Raw genomic sequence first — 21413 nt, forward strand, 5'->3', positions numbered from 1 at the left:
TATTTTTTACTTGCGCAAGTTATTCGTGTTTTGTTGACTAAAGACCATTGATATTAAATATTGATGAAGTTAAATATAATCGTTTAATTGCGATGCATAATATGTGACTTTACTATGGTCTGATCAAAAGTACAGTACATTATGTCAGGAGATAGTTGGCCCTTGGGTGTTTTAATATTTTTTTATTGTTTTAATGTGGCCACCTTTGAAAAAAGTTTGGACACCCCTGAAATAGACTGAAATTCCCTGATCATTAGATCTATTGGTTTTTGAGCATCTGTCTTTGTCTGTATGTATGTATCTACGTATGTATATCCCACACGTCGGGGGGCTTCGCGGGGTGCTTAAAGGGGTACTGTCACTTTAAAAAGTCATCTTAAAATATGAGTTAATATTTTTATGTCATCATTGTGGGAATGCGCAATTATAAGCCAATCAAATTAATTGACTGTACTTAGACTACTTACTGTACTGGTCAGCCGATGTTGGGGAGCAAGGGGCAGATTACACTGTGACATGAGTTTCATACTATTTCAGACCGTTTTCAGAGAGACCACGTGACCTACTGTATGTTATTCATAAAAGGCCCTGCCCACTTCACATTGGGTGTGATTTTTATTCCTTTTCCCTTTTTCATTTTTATTATTTTATAATACAAACTGACATACAGGGTTCCCACACATCTTTACCAATTAATTTCCAAAACTTTTCCAGAATATTTAACCCAATTTCCAGGACTATATAACCAGTAAGACTCCCTAATCGGGAGATAAGCGACCGTAGGTCACTTATCTCCACAAATAGAGCAAAAATGTGTTTTTCCAAAATCTTCCTGATCCATGTTGATGAAATGAGTGTAGACATACTGTGTAGTGATTTTCGTGATTTTAGGGCAAAATCTGAATCGGCCTCATGGTGGCGCTAGAGGGCCATGTGAGAAATGAGGGGTGGGGTCTCCGCGCCGCCAAGGCGGACGAATAGGTACCGGCCCCGGCTCTCCCGGTCGCTCCTAGCCCGAGTTACGGCATTTTATGTGAGCTGCAGTGGCAGGGGGTCCTCCACTGGGGGCGCCACCACTTTTGCATCCGTTCTGGAGCACCAGGAGTGGGTGGTCCCCGGGAATGCCCCGTGAGCAGCCCCGTTGGGGTGGTCATTTGGTAATTTTTGCACATGTGCTCATTTTTTACACTTGGGGGTCCCCGAGGGAGCTGGGGGTCCCTGGAGCTCCGGGGGTCCTTGGAGGTTGTAGTTTGGCAGGTAAGGAGTGTGTGTGCAAAATCTGGCATGGATCGGGGCAACGGTTGCGGAGATATGAGCAGGGCAAAAGTGTGACGTGTGACGTGTGTGACGGACGGACGGACGGACGGACGGACGGACAGACGGACACCTCGAGCAGCTTTCTGTAGTAAGTGCGACCTACGGTCGCAACAATAATTCAGCTCAATAACGAGTCGCTTACTCCTATGCGTAATGCCCAAAGACAAGTAGTGTATGCCAGTGGTTATCAACCTTTTCAGGCCGTGATCCCCGAAATAATCATATTTGAACTGGGGACCCGGCACCCTGACGAGCACAAAGAATTTTATTGTGAAAATAGCCGATCTACATAGCCTGACACTCAGCCTGAATTAACATTTCGTTTCAAATTAAAGGGGTGTGGCTAGCGATTCAGGGTCTGGAACTAGGCTACGATCTACATGCAGCATGTAGAGCATGTAGAGCATGTAGAGCATGTAGATTTGCAAATTTCTGCCTCTAACATTTGACAATTTGGCCAATGTTTAATTTGTCATTTCAGAGGTATTAACAAAATCTATAACCAAAGACAATGCATAGCTATTTTTCCAGGACCTTCCAGGACCCTTGATCAATTCCAAAACTTTTCCAGTACTGAATTTTAAAATATTTCCAGGAATTTCATGACCGTGGGAACCCTGGACATATGTAAATGTCAAGCTTAGGGCACATGGTGGGGAGGGAATGGGACCCTTGGAAAAAACCCTGATGTTTTCACAGTTGGACCTATTGAAGTAATAAGTACCGTATTACATACCTGTGCTGCGGTGGTTGTCGGTTGTTGAGTCAGCAATAACCAAGCTGCGGGAAAACAGTGTGTGTTCCCCGTTGACCTCGCCGGCACTGTCGGCACTGCCGTGACTCAGGCGGTCGCCATCGCCAACCACCGACTCGCCTGTTGATGCAGCTGCACAGAGAGAGAGAGAGAGAGAGAGAGAGAGAGAGAGAGAGAGAGAGCGTCCAAACAAGAAAGAGAAAGGAGAGGGAAAAAGAAGGGTAATGGAGAAAGAAAGGTGGAAAATAAATAGAAATGTAGGAGAGAGAGAGACTTAACACCTGGAGTGCCTAGCACATTCGTACACGTGTTAACAATTCCCCCCATGAAGTGGTAAATCAGGTAAATACAATAGGAAAAATCCTAAAAAAAGCTCAACTATCAAAGGTCAAAGCTTAAATCAGCATTGCTTAGTAGCCTTGCTAAAGTACTTTAAGAATAAGACAAAAGATATCATTTGCAACGGGCTCAACTCTGCCTACAAACACATTTATTACCCAGGAGACTAACACAATTCTACAATTTTTTATTCTCTCCCTTTACGTTGCCCTTTCAAAAATCCCGGTTGGACCTAAACTATCACAGACCTGTAGGGAGAGTAGAGGGTCTCTTGATGTTGGGCGTGCGGTCCAGGGCCTGCTTGAACTGGGCCACCCCACGCAGCACCAGGCGGAGCTTGGTCCACATGAAGAGGCCGCTGCGGTTACGACTGGGCCACGGACTCTCCAGAACCGCCTTGATATGTAAAGAAATCATAGAGGAGAGAGAGAGGTTGAAATTACTTCATACATGCTACCAGCGCATTTCAATTACATAAATGACAGAAACATTAGAAGCTAGAAAGGTACAATTCTGGTCGCGAGGAAACGGCTGAGAACTGAATTCCGAACTGAATTCCTTTTTTAAGTATAACTTTGTCAGTCATTTCTTTGTATATTTAGGTTATGTGACATACAGTACATTATCTGCCATGTGCAAGTTCAAAGCCTAAAAACCAAACAGAAATGTAATTGCCAACGACAAAAACACGTTAATTAGTCGTCATGTAAAATGTCATAATGGTGACAGCCTTAAAGCTATACTGTGTAAGTTGCTCAACTAGTGGTCAGTAGCGGTATTGCTTTTTTCGGCCGTTTTTCGGCCGGAGTCGTCGCGGACCACCGCCGCGGACCACCGGAGCGGCGCCAGCAAACCACCGCGACCGATAGTAATCCGTGGAGGGGTAGAACTCATGGTAGAACGTAATTTTCTGGCCAGGATTTGTGGATTAAGAGGCTAAAATCCTTCACCATGGTAAACACTGTAGCCAAGCGGAGGCGCTTCCTGGAGACCAGAGCAGATAAGCTGTGATTGGCCGGTAGTGTACCATGTGTGCATGATCGGCGATGTGATTGGGCAACGTATACACAACGTATACAGATGATGCAGATTACGTCATTTTGGCGCGAAATCCCGCCCCTGTCACTGCTAAGAAGAAAACATATAAAGAGAAGGCTTCAGAAGCTGAAAATAACGGAGTGGGTGTTCTAAAACTTTAGCGATTTAACAGTTAGGACAATTTTAAGATTTGTTTTATAAAAAAAGTTACATGGTACAACTTTAAGTTTAATGTTAAATGTTTCCATGCTACCTGGTGTTATGTTATGTAGTATCCATATGTTATGTTATGTAGTATCCATATGTTATGTTATGTAGTATCCATATGTTATGTTATGTAGTATCCATATGTTATGTAGTATCCATATGTTATGTTATGTAGTATCCATATGTTATGTTATGTAGTATCCGTATGTTATGTTATGTAGTATCCATATGTTATGTTATGTAGTATCCGTATGTTATGTTATGTAGTATCCATATGTTATGTTATGTAGTATCCATATGTTATGTTATGTAGTATCCGTATGTTATGTTATGTAGTATCCATATGTTATGTTATGTAGTATCCGTATGTTATGTTATGTAGTATCCATATGTTATGTTATGTAGTATCCATATGTTAGTTTAATGTTAAATGTTTCCATGCTACCTTGTTGTAGTATCCATATGTTATGTTATGTAGTATCCATATGTTATGTTATGTAGTATCCATATGTTATGTTATGTAGTATCCATATGTTAGTTTAATGTTAAATGTTTCCATGCTACCTTGTTGTAGTATCCATATGTTATGGCGTTGGGAAGCACGCCGGCTTTCTTCATCTCCACCAGGACACGCACGGCCATGACAGGAAGTCCCCACACACCGCACAGCTGCATTACTACTCTGTAACATACCTGGGGGGAAAAACACCAAAAACAGACAAGCTTTTTATTCTGGAACTTATTTTAAAGAGGTGGTTCCATAGTTTTGTACTTTTTCTGTTTTGTATGTGTCTATGGAGTTGACATTACTCTAATAGACCCCCAGGTGTGGTTATAATATGCAAATATGTCTTCCCTGCATATCTTTGGTTTCTTCCTGACCGAGTCAAAAAACACAGATTTTAGGACATCATAAAATCATCCTCTCCCCTTTTAACATACACCCATCACTGTGAGTGTGGCTAACTTCAGCTTGGTCACCACCCACCTGACAACCAGCCATTCCTAATGAACTGGTGGTTGTGGCCACATAAAAACATAATTTTAACACTTTCTGAGTTTAAGTGGTAGCGGATGATATGCAGCTTGGCAAATAAAAGGTGAATTGGTCCCAGTGCATGACGGTCGGAGGACGGTTTCACCATAAATTAAATCTCCACGATACGATTATTGTGAGTGTTTTTTTTTTTTCATCACAATAAACGATAATATAGTTTATGGTCCCATACCTCATCCAGCACCTCCACCTCGGTGTTCCTCATCTTGAGCAGGATGGTGTAGGCCTGCTGCATGGCACGGCTCTTGGACTTGGACAGGCGTACGGCCGCCGGCAGACAGATGAACCACAGGCTGTAGCAGTGGCTGTACAGACAGCGAGCCCACAGCGGAGGGTTGGAGTAGTAACGCTTGGCCATCTTGTACGCCAGCTTGATCTCCTGGAAATGGAGACATACAGTACTTATAGTTATGTACTAGGGCATTCACAGAATATTAGAATATTCGAATATTTGAATATAAAAGTCACTATTCGACGTTGTTCACCGAAGTCGAATATTCGCTTTTTTTCTCTTTAAAAAATATGGGTCATAAGAATGAGGTGTCAATGGTTCTCAAACCTTTTTAGGCCGTGACCCCCAAAATAAACATATTTGAACTGGGGACCCCCACCCTGACATGCACTTGGAATTGTAGGTATTACATTTAATGTGACTCGGTTCCGCAGATAAATATTGTGAAAATAGCAGATCTACATGCTCACAACGCCTCGCAACGCTTGCATACTTAATATTTGACAGTTTGGCCAGTCCTGTCGAATATTCGACTATTCGAATACTTTGAGGTCGATTAATTCGAATACTTAATATTTGACAGTTTGGCCAGTCCTGTCGAATATTCGACTATTCTTTGAGGTCGAATAATTCGAATACTAAAAATCACCTTTCGTGAATGCCCTATTATGTACCAAACTCTAAACATTCTGAACGTCTATTGCGGTACAAAACCGCAATAAATGTGGAGGTGACATTCGATGAAAAATTATTTTGTTTGTTGACATTTTATTCTAATATATATTTGTGTTTTATTTGACCGTTAAAATACCATGGTAACTATAGGACTACCACACGCACGTATTGGTGACACTCTGGCCAAGAAATACAGTCAATTATGATTCATAAATTAACTGAACTGAGGGTGTATTTTAGCTCCTTTCGGAACCCCTCACTCCACTGCTACGCAGCTCCGAGATGGGGTTCCTACTGGTCGCATGCCAGAATCTTCCGGCTGGGTGGACGATCCGCCGTTAGCGATCACTTCTTTCTTACCTTTGGTGAACACTCCATCCAAAAAGTGACGGGTCTCTGTTAATCTATAATCGTTTTACTTCTTTATCGTGGAAGAAAACCGAAGCACTGGGGTGAAATAAAGACTTTATATCGCTCAGAAGGTCAGCCGGTTCTGTGTTTTCCCCGTTGTGTATATAACATGTGACCAGGGGAGGCAGTAATGTTTTCCTATGCGGCCGCAACTTCCGGAATGTCTAAAAAACATAAAAAAGAAAAGAAAAGAAAAGCGTAGCAGTGGAGTGGAGTGAGGGGTTCCGAAAGGAGCTAGGTGTATTTGAGCTGTGAGTTCGCGCAGCACAGTTGTAGTGTCTTTGAGCAAGGCACTACTAGATTTCAAACTACTCCAGTGGGGAGGACACAAGGAAACATCTGTGTTATGATCAGATGTCATGTGTGTGAAGGGAGGAGTGTGAAAAGATTCATTCCAACTTTCTTGCGTCATTTGGCTAATGGCTTTGGCGATGGGAACTTTTCCGCTGAGAGATCCACCACATGAGTGGATTCCTAACGATACATTTTTACATTAACCCATTTAGGCCTACAATTATTGAATGCTTCAACTATTGAAAAATAGCAGATATACAAGCTCACAGCGCGGCTGCGAGCTTGTAGATCTGCTATTTTTGAAAAGTCGTGAAAATGTGAGCAAATGTTTCAATATATATTTTTCAAAGCAGACTTTTGTAACTCAAATCTCTGCTTCTGGGGGTCCCTGGAACAACATATTTTGACATGGGGGTCTGCGGCCGAATAAATGTAATTTTGGGGGTCCTGGACATGAAAAGGTTTGAGAACAGCTGATTTAGAGGAAGAATTTAGAAGTCGGGTCAAAGATCGGGTCAAAGATCGGGTCAAAGATATTCCAAGACTTGCACACATTTTCATGATTTTTCAAAAATAGCAGATCTACAAGCTCGCAGCGCGGCACTCGGTGCCGCACTGTGAGCTTGTATATCTGCTATTTTTCAATAGTTAAAGCATAAAATAATGGTTAAAGTGGTTCAAATCTAACGCGACTCGGGCGCGTTCCAGGTATTTGAGAGTTAAATAACTAAATCAATCAATGAAAGTAATATTTATCTTTAGGTCATCAATGACTAATACAGCACATATTACTGATGGTAAAACAGAGTGTTGTAAAAGAAACAAAAACACCAGAAGTCCTGCAGGGAATATTATTGTAGTGATTCATCCGTCTCTCAGAGAGATAGGTTCCACTGAGTGCCTTTTTCCCTCTCCGATCCACGTCCAAAATAAACTTGCCGTTGGCTAACTTGCAGACAGTTTGTTTGAAGTCATCCGCACAGTTGCATGTTGCACACCCAGGGACGTGCAGAGAATGTTAGAGAGGCAGGGGCTAACATTTCTGAAAGGGCCCTTTGGTGTAAATATCGAAAAAAGCAGACTTCCAAGCTCACAACGCGTTGCAGCGTAACGCGTTGTGAGCTTGGAGGTCGGCTATTTTCGGTGCGTGATACCACACTGAACTAAGCATCATCATGTCTATACTGGAGATGTGGCGTAACGGCATGGATTTCTACACAGAGAGGGCAATTCTTTCAGCATAAGATGCTGCATTCAAGTTCAGGAGAGTTTGGACAAGTTAATACTCTCTTGAATGCTGACTTTAGGTATGACACGGAAAGCATGCATTTGCGTTTCTTTTACCATAGTGAAAAATGCATTCATGGACTGGAGAGGGCACTTTTTACAGACAAATAAAAGAGCAGGGGCTCAAGCCCTCTTTGACGTATATGTGTGCACGTGCACGTGGCACACCACACTGAAACAGAACTCTGTACACCAGCCAAAGCTAAAATAACCCTGAGTGTTCCATCTAATGGCCTGTTGTTCTGTAAATAAACTAGCTGATGAGCAGTAGTGAAATATTCCAAGCGTAATGTGTGTGCCGCTAGCTATTTGAGACTTGTGTGTTAAAGTCTGGAGCAGCTGGGGTATCACACACATATGATATGGCATTAGCACTAGCTCTCCTCCTGGGCTGCAACAGTTCATCGAATTAATAAAGAATAATCGATTATAGATTTTGGGGCGGAAAATGAAATGTAACTTTATTTTTCATTTTGTTTAGGCTTACAGTAGGCCTACGTACAAGCTCGCAACGAGAGCTTGCACATAGTCCTTCAATACTAGTATAAGTAGGGCTTAAAGGACCAGGTCACTTCTGGGACAACCAGATCTTATTTTATTGTTGGGGACACGATCAACACAATCCTGAATTATTTTTTGTGTTCAATCTGTGTTTTTAGATATGTTAGTATTTCAGCATGCTACAACTGGTCATATGATGCATTTTGCATCATATGACCAGTTGTAGCATGCTGAAATCGGCTGAAATACTAAAATATCTAAAAACACAGATTGAACACAAAAAAATAACTCAGGATTGTGTTGATCGTGTCCCACACAACAATAAAATAAGATCTGGTTGTCCCAGAGGTGACCTGGTCCTTTAAGTGGTCAATCATAAAAAAGGAGATTTGTTGACCAAATAATCCCGTACTTCTCGATTATTCGATTGATTGAAAATGTAATCAATATATTATCTGCTAAGAAAAAACGGACTAATGTGTACAGCATGTGTACCTGCTTGGTCCTCTTTGCTATTAGTGCAGGGCTGCTGGACAGGCTGGATCCGGCTGTTCTGGTACTGATCGCTGGTCTCAGCTCCCTGGGCCGGTCGAACAGCTCCGTCCGCAGCCTGGGGAAGCTCTTATAGCTGGAGAGAGAGCAAACACAAACCACTGTTGTTTTTGACAGCAAATTTTGATTTAGTTTTAGTCATAGTCTTTTGAATAAAATGTCATTTCGTTTTAGTCATAATTTAGTCACCTGAAAGGTTTTAGTTTTAGTCAAATTTTAGGCGACTAAATATCATAAGATTTTAGGGGACTAAATCTACAGTTGATTTAGTCAACTAAAATGTATTCTTCTAGCAGGCCTTGATGGCATCGTAATGACTGATTTTACACTTAGTTGTGTGCTGAAAATAGCCGATCTACAAGCTCACAACGCGTCGCGCTGCGACGCGTTGTGAGCTTGTAGATCTGCTATTTTCAGCACGCAACACCTGAGAGCAACCAAACATAAAATGACTTTCTTCTCCACTAGTCCCTCCCTAACGCTTTAGTCCAGTTTTTATTTTGTTGACGAAATTGTCAATATATTTAGTCTTAGTTTTAGTCATCACAGCTTACTTTTTATTTAGTTTTCGTCAGTGAAAAAAACGCAGTCGACAAACATTTTTCGTCATAGTTTTGGTCGACGAAATCAACACTGACACAAACCACTGTTCACCTGGGGAAGCTCTTATGGCTGGAGAGAGCAAACACAAACCACTGTTCACCTGGGGGAGCTCTTATGGCTGGAGAGAGCAAACACAAACCACTGTTCACCTGGGGGAGCTCTTATACAGGGTTCCCAGACATTTTTACCAATTCATTTCCAAAACTTTTCCAGAATATTTAACCCGATTTCCAGGACTATATAACAATAATTCAGCCCAATAACAAGTCGCTTACTCCTATGCGCAATGCCCAAAGACAGGTAGTGTATGCCAGTGGTTCTCAACCTCAGGCCGTGACCCCTGAAATAATCATATTTGAACTGGGGACCCCCCACCTGACGAGCACTAAGAGTAGAGGAATTTTGTATAACACAGTTCCAACGCGAGGCGTTGTGAGCATGTAGATCAGCTATTTTCACAATTTCTGCCTGGCCAATGTTTAACTCTTACTGTGCCAATCCCGAACTAGTTCGGCTTTAATTGTCCTTATCAGGGTGCCGATCCCGAACTAGTTCGGCTTTAAAAAAAAATGAGCCGCGCCGCCGGCCGTCATCTGTTTACACGGCCCGCGAGAGCGTCGCGCCGCCGATATTTACCATCCACTCCAATGCAATCCAGGATCTTTAGAGCTCATTTTCTCTGTTCCATGCATATCCATGAGGTGTGCAAGGTTTAATCATGGCTAAATCGCCGAAAATAGGGCTTCTAAAATGCTTGGTGGTCAATAGCTAACTTCAAGCTAACTTCATCCTGTTCCTGTACATGAACAAAGGAAAGTGTTCAGGCGAGTCATGGCTGCACAGGGCTTGTGCATATACCAGCACTTGTCTATGTAGCATTCTATGGCCATTGGGCGCCCTCTAGTGGTGAAAAGGTGGCACAGAATGAGTTAATTTGTCATTTCAGAGGTATTAACAAAATCAATAACCAAAGACAATATCATAGGTATTTTTTCCAGGACCTTCCAGGACCCTTGATCAATTCAAAAACTTTTCCAGTACTGGAAAAATATTTTTATAATTTCAACATATTTCCAGGAATTTCATGACCGTGGGAACCCTGTCTTATAGCTGGAGAGAGCAAACACAAACCACGGTTCACCAACAACGTTTGTGCTGCAGTACACTCACTGCGTACGATCACAATAACCACTTAAACCTACAGCATGGGTCTTCAACGCTTTTAGGCCAAGGACCCCTTAGTTGAGAGAGAGATGAAGCGGGGACCCCCACAACCTTTTCATAGATTCATTCCATATAGTTTCATCGTTTGACATCAGTTTATTTTGGATTCATGTAAATTTGTGTGTTTTCAGATATTTAACCACTTGAACTGTAAATACTTAAACTTGACCTTTCACTCTGTATTTAGTCTGCCCATTTTCCCCAAAGCTTTTTGCCGAAAATAGCCGATCTACAAGCTCACAACGCCTCGCAGCGCGAGACGTTATGAGATTGTAGATCTGCTATTTTTGATTTTAGTTCTCAGAATATGGACACTAGGGTTCAAGTGGTTAATATAATAAAGGAGAAAAAACTTTCTATCACTCAAAGATTTGGAGGACCCCCTTTTGAAGACCCATGACCTACAGTAATACACTTTGTTCAGGGGGACCCCCAGGAGCTGTCCTATTTTGATATGCCAGGAATAGGGACGCTAGGATTCAAGTGAATCAGCACTGTAGGGGGTTGAACATTACAATAATTTTCTTAGCATCTATCAAGGGAGAGAGACTGAGGGAGAGGCTGACCTGTACCGGGCAGGGGCCTCGTGTCCCTCCTCAGCGGGGGCCTCAGGGGGCATGACGAACACAGTGTGCTCGCTCCTCTGGGACTCGTCCAACTCCATCAGCCTGGCGTCCTCGGACGACTCGCCTTCCACCTGCAAAGTGGTTCACATCGTTGTGTTAATTATTCATAGGAAAAGGTACAGTTTCATAACAGTACAGTTAACTGGTACAAGGTCAACTAAAAGGATAAGCCCAATAAAGCACATGGCTTGTTTTAAACTTATAACATTGAATGACAGACAGATAGAACACAGTACTATGCACAGGACAGCATCAGAAAAAAAATGTTGTAAAAGTGAAACACAATGCAAAAAAAAAAGTATTTACAATAGAAAGGTCAGGGGAGGAAAGGATAGGTTATTAACCACATAAACCCTGTACACTTAGTTGACCAGGTTCCACCATGCAGGGGTCTATATTTGGTTGAGCGGTGCTAATCACTCCTACATCAGGCTTTGTCTGTTTGTATGTATGTACGTATTTATTGGCCAAGCTTCGTGGGATGCTTAATTGAATTAACGCATAAAAAGCACCACCCACTTCACACTGGGTGTGATTTTTCCCCTCAACACCAAACCTCTTTGTCGAAATAACTGATCTACAAGCTGGGCAGCGCTGCCATTTCTAGCGATGTCACCGCTTTTGTCCAAATGTTCACATACTGTAATATTGATTGAAAAGAAAAAGGCTGCATAGCTCTTCAGCCACAGTGCAAATAATTTATTTAAGCAACTAATGTTTCGACTGTAGCAGTCTTCCTCAAACCCTGAGGTTTTGTGCCACCTATTGTAATATGGGGCCCCCTCTAAAACGAGATGGCACATCTCAAGGGGTTGGGGTTAAGCCTAATAAAGAAACTTGAATCATCATCATCAATATGACATGCCCACAATAGGGATGCTAGGGTTAATGTGATTAAGCCCATTTCATTAGTTGATTAGGTCTACTTCATTAGCTGATTAAGCCTGCTTCATTAGTTGATTAAGCCTATTAGTTGATCATCAGGATGCAAGGAAAGAAGAAAGGCAGGAACGAACGAGGGATTCCCTGACACAGAAGACATGTAGACACTTTCGACATGGAACTCGACTAACTATTGGAGCTACTCACACACACACAAACTATTGGAAGGGTAAAAAACAAGGTGCTAGGAAACTAGATTATGGAGTGGGCACTTACCTTGGTGCCCTTGTCTGTGGCTTTATCGGAGGGGAAAAGCTGTGAGGAGGAAAGAGAGGAAGGGAACAGAATGAATCAGAGGAAATTTGTGCTTCCTTTCCTTCATCTCCCAGCGGAGGAATGTTTGTTCACCCTGCCAATAGAATAACATTAAACAATAGCTCTTTCATAGAGGAGAGGAAAGAAAGAATTTCAAATAAAAGTCAAGTTTAAAAGTACTGAAGGACAGGATCTGATGATGGACGGTTGCAAGGCGGGCAGTCACCTTCTCGATGCAATCGTCAAAGAAGGCCAGGCCTGTGTCCTTGTCGCTGACAAAGGTGCACTCCTCGATGAAGCGGATGAAGAACTGGGTCTTGGTGAGCACGGAGTAGAACTTCTGGTGGGCGCGGTCGCGACTCTTTAGGAACCCTGGGGGAGGAGAGGTGTCAGCGTCAAATGCATCCTGACGAAAGGATCGAAACTGCGCGTATTTACTACTGTGCTGTAAATTCAACAGTCACACTTGCTGTGCTTTTAAAAAGGACCTCCAAATGATGGCTGGCAATCTCACAAAGCTAGTGGTACAGGCCCGGACGGACGGCTAGCTCAGCCGCCTGGGCACCTAGGCTGTTACCCATTCAGGCCTAGAATTATTGAATGCTTTAACCAGTGAAAAATAGCAGATATACAAGCTTGTAGATCTGCTATTTTTGAAAAAGTCCTGAAAATGTGTGCAAATCTTTGAATATATGTATTTTCAAAGCGAACGTTTGTAACTCAAATTTTGCTTCTGGGGGGGTCCCTGGAACTAAATATTTTGAGGTGGGGGTCCGTGGCCAAATACATATAATTTTGGGGGTCCTTCACATGAAAAAGTTTGAGAACCACTGACATAGTAGTCAAAATTCTAATTTTCACGATTTTTCAAAAATAGCAGATCTACAAGCTCGCAGCGCGGCACTCGGTGCCGCGCTGTGAGCTTGTATATCTGCTATTTTTCAATAGTTAAAGCATAAAATAATGATACACAATAATGTGTACCCATTCTAAATGGGTTAATCTGTGTTGCGGGTTCGAGTCCCGATCCCGACCCCCATCTCTCTTCTCTTTCTGTCACTATACTGTTCATCTATCAATAAAGACAAAAAAGAAGTCCAATCACAAGCCAGAACCAAACTTAACCGGCTGTAGGGACATATACTAAAACCTACAGTTTAAAGAAAGACAAATGGAAACGCAATTGTGCGGTCTAATACTTTGAAACCCCTTTCAGAAGACCCTGTTAGGATCCATTGATCTTCCGTTTCTCCATCTCCTATTGGCCTCCCAAGGCAGTATCAAGTTCAATGATGGCTAATGGTTGCTTCTAGTGGAAATGGATTACATCTGCACCCTTTACAGCCAATGTCATATAGATGATTGATTGCTGAAAAAACACTTTGGCTCAGCTGTTGTTGAAATGGTTCTTGAAATAGACTTTCCGATGAGTTTCCATTAGGTAGCCCTCTCTGAATCAGATCTGTGAATAATGCATAAACTGTGCATTTTCACGAAATGGATTGACGCAACCCATCATCAAATCCAAGGTCTGCAATATAATCCATATACAAACAAGGTTACTATCCGACCAAGGATCTACTCTTCGGGAACAGATCTCATTTCCCCGAACCGTTTTCCCATTCAGGAAGTAAGATGTGAATCGCCTGCCTCCCTCCAGTGTTGATTTCGTCTACTAAAGCTATGACAAAGAAATCATTGGCTACCCTTTTTCACTAACTAAATAAAAACTAAGCTATGATGACTAAAACTAAGACTATATATTGACAAGTTTGTCAACGATTAAAACTAAACTGAAATATTAGGGAGGGACTAGTGAAGAGGAGATCCGGTAGAACTAAAAGACAAGTAATTTTATGTTTGGTTGCCACGGCTCCTCTTCCTTCTGTTCTTCCGTATTGAACAAGGTGGGTGGCTTTTGTTATCTCTCTGTACTGTATAACAAAATACTATATACAAGTTGCAAATTACTTACTTATACACTGTCTGTTTCATTTTGTTTAGAAAGGAGTCCATGCTGCACTATATTAACTTGGAGATGTGTGTTTTTTGTATTGTTGTCTTTGGAGTGCTGTCTCCAAAGAGAGTCCTGGGTCTGTCTCTGATTCACACAACGCAGAAAGATAAAGCTACACCGGTTACACAAGCTTCACTGTGAGCTTTTATATCTGCTCGTATATCTGCTATTTTTCAATAGCCAGTAAGTATGAGATAGTTTTACCTTGCAGGTCGTAGAGGGAGTCTGCGGACGTGGCCTTCTCGGAGGGCCACTGGGTGATGGGCTTGAGGTAGAAGCGGTAGCCCCTCAGGATGGAGGCCATGAAGCGGAGGAAGGCCTCCTGGATCTCCATCTCCAGGGCCGTCATCCTCTTGTGCCAGGTGAAGTCCGCCTCCATGGGAGTCATGTCCACCGCCGAGCCCTCCTGGCCCGCCGTTCGACGCACTGGAACGGATGGTGTAATGCAGGGATGCCCAATTAGTTTTCCCCACGGGCCGAATTATGTCTAGGGTAGCAAGCTGAGGGCCACAGCATTGCAGGGGGCGACGGTGGCGTTCCCGCTACTCCAGCGAACAGATCAGATATCGTCGTTGTCCAAAACCGTTCGTTTTGCATTTATCATTTTAAAAATGATTTAAACTAGTGAAAACAGCCGATCTACAAGCACACAACGCCTCGCACTGCGAGGCGTTGTGTGCTTGTAGATCTGCTGTTTTCACTACTTTTGTGCGACGGCCTTGTATGATTTGGGAAAGAGCGTACAAATTTGGAGATACGAGATTTCCACCCGACAACGACAATATACTTGTGTTGTTGCTGCTCTTATACCACCATTATTACTGGGGTTGGTGGGGGCCAGACAGTAGCCCCCCGCGGGCCGCAAATGGCCAGCGGGCCGCCTATTGGGGAACCCTGGTGTAATGTGTTTTACAGAGTAGGGATGGGACGATACGCGATATTATCGTTTATCGTGATAAAAAAAACACTAACGATAATTGTATCGTGGAGATTTAATTTATCGTGATATCGTCCTCCATCATGCACTGTGTTCAATTCACCTTTTATTTGCCGAGCTGCATATTCGGTACCACTGAGCTTGTAGATCGGCAATTTTTTGGCAAATGTTCCGACCCAGGATAATGGATTGTGATTATCGTGATAATGTCGTAAATCGCGATTTCTTTTGTCCCAATAATCGTGATATGACATTTTCATATCGTCCCATCCCTATTACAGAGCACTCAAGTCAGAGGCGTAATTACAGAAAGATATAGGGGGTGGCAAAAAAATAACTTAACACTTAAGCCCCATTTCTAAAACAGCAAAAATAGTGGATCTACAAGCTCTCAACGCGTCGTAGATCAACTATTTTCACTATTTGTTTGGTGGCGAAAAGAGAGAATGTTTGAAAATAAAATGTTCGCCTATAATGATATTCCCAAAATAGGGACGCCACATTGAAAGTGGTTAATAAACTAAACTAATGGTACAATATGCACAAAACGATTTAATTTGAGGTTAAATGTGATATTGCTAATATCCTCCGATGCCCCAAATGACACCCAGACTCAAGCTATGGTTGAAATCAATAAACAGTTTCTGTTCCTGACTGGTTATTTGAACAGTTAAGTTTTATTTTGTTTCACAAGCTAATGTATTGGGTCAGATATTGGTGATGTTAGTTATTAGTAGTTATATACATATGCTTTTTGTTGTACTTGATTGGGTTTCAGACTAGTATTGTTGTATTTTAGAAAAGCATCTTGTGGACAGGTGATGAAAACTAGCTCTCATGCTATATTCACTTTAACCAATCATATGCGATTCTAGCCTCTTCTAGCAGGGGGTGCAAGACTGGCTTCCTCATGCACGCACGCTTGCGCGCGTGCAAACATTTTCGGATTTTGTACGGTTTATCCTGTTGTTTTAACGGGTTTGTAAGGTTTATTTTTTACCTAATTGTAACACAATATAAGCTGTGCTTTTTCTAGACACCATGAACATAATGTCTATAGGATTTATTTACTTATTTTTGCAACAACTTGTGTGTAAAATGTACATAAACACAAGGCTTGAGTCAATTAACAGTAACTGTACCGTACAAAACATTGTTCCAGCACTGTGTGCTTGTTTATATAGAACATTTCATACAAATAATTCAGCAATTTAACAGCAGATTTCTATGAATTTTCCAGCTGAATTCTACCGTGGAGAAGGAGTGAATCTAGAAAAGGCATTGACATAGGAGGTGCAGTTCCTACCGGTGGCCAGCTGGTGGTGCAGGTTGCTCAGTGAGTTGAGCAGGCTTTTACAGGGCTTCTTTGGGAGGTTTTTCCAGTTACTGTTCTGTCTCTTCTCGTCTGACCTGTAATGCATTAACAACACCACACACAGGCACTCAGCTGCTTTGAACCGGTAGAAAAACCTTAAGGTTACATTAACATAACCCCAGGTCTTTGGTAACTAACAGACCGATGTTTCAATCTATGGGGAAATGTATTGCAACTAAGGTGTTTTACTCTATGGAACAGAGTCAAAATACTGACATGATATTGAGCAGTGGTAGAAGAACAAAAAACTTACACTTTTCAGGATTCAAATTCAAAAATAGCAAAAGTATGAAGGTCTACAAGCTCAAAACGTGACACTAGCTTGCAGCTCTGCTACTTTTGATACTTTTGTGTGACGAAAAGTATAAACTGTGCACAAGAAAAGTACAATGCGAAACCATGTCAGTTTTTTTTGCCTAGATTACCGTAATTTTTGTGTAATATGTTGCCTATAGAATGCCCCATTTCAAGACCCTGGAGGGTTTTTACTGTAGGCAATGCTCCTTCATATTCCATTGCAAATGATATTCCATGTCGTTTTAGAATGTGTAAATATAAAAAGCGTTGATCACTTTGCACTTAACACTAGAAAATACTGTTCCTGGAGAAACAATGTGGGTTTGAGTAGCACGCCAAGTACAGCATGATGATGTATAGATAATATGTGCTCATCATTATATTGTCCAATCAGAAAAGGGACAAACGACATAAGCATTTGATACAATGGAAAAAACATTGCATATATACACACGTCTACACACACACACACACACACACAAAATCACGTATTGGAAAAGAAACAAGAAATCAAAACAAATACGTATGAGTAAATATCCAGTGAGATGTTCAGAGGGTGCCTTACAGGTAGATAGTGTTGGTGTCTAGGTCCACACACACAACGTCCGGAGGGGGGTCGTACAGGTCAAAGTAGCGAGAGTCCACGCCCACGATGAAGGGTAGAGGGGCGTTGAGGACCCCCGCCAGAGAGAGGGGACACAGGGGGATGTAGGGACACTGCCACTGGAAAGGGAAGAGCATCTGTGTGCAAGAATAACAATGTTATTTCACATACACAATTAAGAGACTATTACTACTATTATGGATTAACAGAGAATTAATCAAATACAATTTTTGTATTTAAAGGTTCAATGTTCTAATGGACCCTTAAAGGTCTCTCTAACTCAGAGAATTTACAAATGTTACACTCTTGCAGGTATAGGGGTCATGGAAATTAAAAAGTTAAGAGATGTTGATTGTGATGATTTGTGGGCCGGCGGAGGTTGACTCACCGCCACCACAGCCTCAGCCACTCCAGTGAGCACAGCGGGTCTGAGGGAGTGCAGCAGGATCTTGCTCTCCTGCAGGATAAAGTGCAGCAGCGTGGCGCAATTCTCTGGGCCCAGGTTCATCAGCAGGGTGCCGTAGTCTGCCCCGCTGCAAGAGAGAGAAACACAAGACCCGATGAGAGGAAGACAACGGTGGCATGGGAAATGGGAGGAAAACTAAACCAAATAAATCAAGAGTGATGAGACCTTGTTGTTACTTAAACTCAGTTGGGAGTCCTCTAAGCTGAAGATTTACCCACGTAAACCCTGTGTACTTCAGTTGACCGGTGTCCCTCAAGGATCTTTACTTGGTCCCCTCCTTTTCCCCCCTCTACACCAAATCCAATCGCCGAACGACTCAAGGCGCATTGTGAGCTTTTACATCGCCTATTTTCGCCTATGACATGGCCAGAATAGGGACACTCATGTACTTAAAACGATAGGATATGCACAAGGGTCATACTGTACGTGAATCCAGTCAAGGGGAAGATTGGAAACGTGAGACTAAAAAGTAAACAAAATAATGGGTCACCTTCATCACCTGGAAGGAAACCCTGGAAGGCTATATTAATTGAATGATCAAATTTAACTTCATTTAATGACTGGGGTAAGCCATTTTAGATCGTGATTTGTTTTTTGCTTTGTCTGGCAAATCATTAATCCAAACATGCAAATAAGTTGATGGAAGGACTTCAACCATTGTAAATGGAGTAAACGCAATGCAGCAACCAGCAGCGCTGTCTTCCCATATTCATGTTAATGTATTTATTTGTATTCAAAGGGCACCTTCATTCATTGATTACAATCAGTGGCTGTTTGTGTTTGACCTTTGGAAAACTGACATGGATGAATGTATTTCATGTCAGCCAGCCAGGAAAATGTAATGGATGAATGCTTTCATAACCGCACCATTTCCTCTGGAACAATACGGTTTAAAAACAACAACAACACACACACACACACACACACACACACTGCAGACTTTCTCCTGTCATACTTGTGTGCACACTGCACACGTTATGCGCTTTCAGGATATGCAGAAGTAAAGCACATGTTCCAACAACTTAACCCAATTAGAACGGGTACACATTATTGTGTATCATTATTTTATGCTTTAACTATCGAAAAATAGCAGATATACAAGCTCACAGCGCGGCACCGAGTGCCGCGCTGTGAACTTGTAGATCTGCAATTTTTTTTAAATCGTGAAAATTAGAATTTTGACCCGATTCTATAAGTGTCTTTTGAATCCTTCTAAGGTTTTTTTGAAAAACCTAAGTTTCTATGTCAGCAATCTGGCCAGCCATCGTCAAAGAAAAGGTCCCTTTCACTTAACAGTGAATGCCACCCTTTATTCAAAATCTACAAAACTGGTGCCAGCCATTTTGCTTAATTTTGCCTTTTTATGGGGGCCAAAATCATATTTTGTACTTAAATTACATATATAAATCTATGCTTCTATCGAAAGCCACACTACCCCTCTTACAAAGGAAAACATGTATATTTATATATATATATCCTATCATTAGATTTGGGCTTCAATAGAACATGTGTAAGATGTCTTGATCATCATCATATGTGTGTGCTGTGATGGGCCCTGTGTGTAATCTGGAGTGCAATACCATTTGAAAACCACCAGAGGGTGGTCTCCTACTATCTGATCAACTAACAGAAGAAGGAAGAAGACGTCCATCTTTTTTTTGGTTTGGGCCTGTTGTTTACATTTTGGCCAGGCCTTTTAGCTAGCATGCTACACACTTCGGAACCCTGGCGATCGCGATCAAGGATAGGATGGGATGCACGGGAAAGTGTATAAACGAACGTTTTAGATAACATTTAAACGGCCGGAACCAATCTTCGGCTATACCGATTTTCCGCCGGACTGTGTTACACTGGTGCTACAGTCAAATCGGCCGTATCGCTCAGGTCACGGAGGCATATGGCCAACTTCTAGAGCGATTTTTTTGAAATTACAATTATGAAAAAATGATAAAACTTTTGATTAATTAAAAAGACGTAAAAGACGTTTATGGCACCGAGGTCCAAAGACGTATAAGACGTTTATGGCGTTCAGTGAGTTAAATGGAGCTCAGTTAGTCTGTTCTTGAGAGACTACTGTGTCAGTGGTTCTCAAACCTTTTCATGTGAAGGACCCCCAAAATGATATTTATTTGGCCACGGACCCCCATCTCAAAATATTTAGTTCCAGGGACCACCCATAAGCAAAATTTGAGTTACAAACGTTCGCTTTGAAAATACATATATTCAAAGATTTGCACACATTTTCAAAAATAGCAGATCTACAAGCTCGCAGCGCGGCACTCGGTGCCGCACTGTGAGCTTGTATATCTGCTATTTTTCAATAGTTAAAGCATTCAATAATTCTAGGCCTAAATGGGTAAAATGTAGCTTCGGAAACGGTGATGAGAGTTGAGAGAAGAGCTGAAGCTCATCTGCCAGTGTTTATAGAACCAACAATAACCAAGATATGATCATATCGTTGCTACAAACATAATGTGACGGCCAGTCTTACCTGAGAGGCAACGGTGTGCATACAGGCTGAGAAAGCATCAAGGTGTCGTGTGCAGAGAGCTGGAGAGAAAGTAGAAAGATGTTGTGAGGTCTTACACACACAGGGCCTGATTTTATTTTTCAAAATCCCCTTTATATGCTTCATATAGGGGGGGATTTATGCACTTGGGGGGGGGGGGGGGGGGGGGGGGGGGGGCAGGAAACGACTTGTGAGCTAACTAAAGGTCTTACGTTGTCTTATTCTTACCTCAGATTGCATTTCTTGTTGCTCTGATCCAACTTAACACATACCCTGCCATTTAACAATACCTTCGTACTCTCATATGCCCCTGGTCTCCATAGACTTCCATGTAATTCATAGTGCACGGATCATGCACACCCATGCCTAGATAATGCACCACGTGTGTCCACATTGCTCACAGCTTTCAAATAAAAAAATCCGAATGGAAATCCGTTCAGGCATTCATGAGATAGAAGCCATTATGTTTTCCTAAAATGTAAACAAAGATGGCTGCCATGTTTGATAGATGGGGTTGCTATGGGGGTTAAACATGCAATTTCGCGATTTCCATCATGCCTACTACATTTTTTGGGGTCAAAAAATTCAAAAAACGGGAAATTCTCGGGACTATCGGGCCTGGCAGGGAAAGACATTGAAATAATCTCGGGACTATCGGGCCTGGCATGCAATGAGTTAAGGGAATGTAACTATGCTGTTGTGTTGTCTGTCTCTTTGCTCCTTCTAATCCTTTAATCTTTCTTATAGTGGCTCCCTCTCATCTCCATGCTCTATTATTGTACTGTCTCCTCTAATTATAGAAATTAATAATAATAACAATCAAACCGCTCACATGACATCAGGAATGTTATGAACTATATACACATTGCTGTGCCGTCAGCTTCTGGCCAGTCG

The 21413-nt window shown here is 42.0% G+C and overlaps 1 protein-coding gene across 2 annotated transcripts in view; it reads right to left on the reverse strand.

Annotated features, from left to right (window-relative positions):
- The window catches only part of dennd4c (DENN/MADD domain containing 4C), an 85582-nt gene that overhangs the window by 17965 nt on the left and 46204 nt on the right, over nucleotides 1–21413 (reverse strand). For both annotated transcript variants that reach the window (XM_080742195.1, XM_080742194.1), the window contains exons 8-20: nucleotides 20502–20560; nucleotides 17933–18077; nucleotides 17506–17681; nucleotides 16575–16678; nucleotides 14536–14757; nucleotides 12541–12686; nucleotides 12276–12314; nucleotides 11058–11188; nucleotides 8608–8740; nucleotides 4885–5091; nucleotides 4220–4348; nucleotides 2659–2806; nucleotides 2054–2203 (exon numbers count right to left, since the gene is read on the reverse strand). In XM_080742195.1, the coding sequence (XP_080598321.1) occupies nucleotides 2054–2203; nucleotides 2659–2806; nucleotides 4220–4348; nucleotides 4885–5091; nucleotides 8608–8740; nucleotides 11058–11188; nucleotides 12276–12314; nucleotides 12541–12686; nucleotides 14536–14757; nucleotides 16575–16678; nucleotides 17506–17681; nucleotides 17933–18077; nucleotides 20502–20560 (1789 nt within the window). The remainder of the gene's footprint in view (nucleotides 1–2053; nucleotides 2204–2658; nucleotides 2807–4219; nucleotides 4349–4884; nucleotides 5092–8607; nucleotides 8741–11057; nucleotides 11189–12275; nucleotides 12315–12540; nucleotides 12687–14535; nucleotides 14758–16574; nucleotides 16679–17505; nucleotides 17682–17932; nucleotides 18078–20501; nucleotides 20561–21413) is intronic.

This window comes from Nannobrachium achirus, assembly GCF_963921795.1.
Source record: "Nannobrachium achirus genome assembly, chromosome: 14".
NCBI classification, from domain to species: Eukaryota; Metazoa; Chordata; class Actinopteri; order Myctophiformes; family Myctophidae; genus Nannobrachium; species Nannobrachium achirus.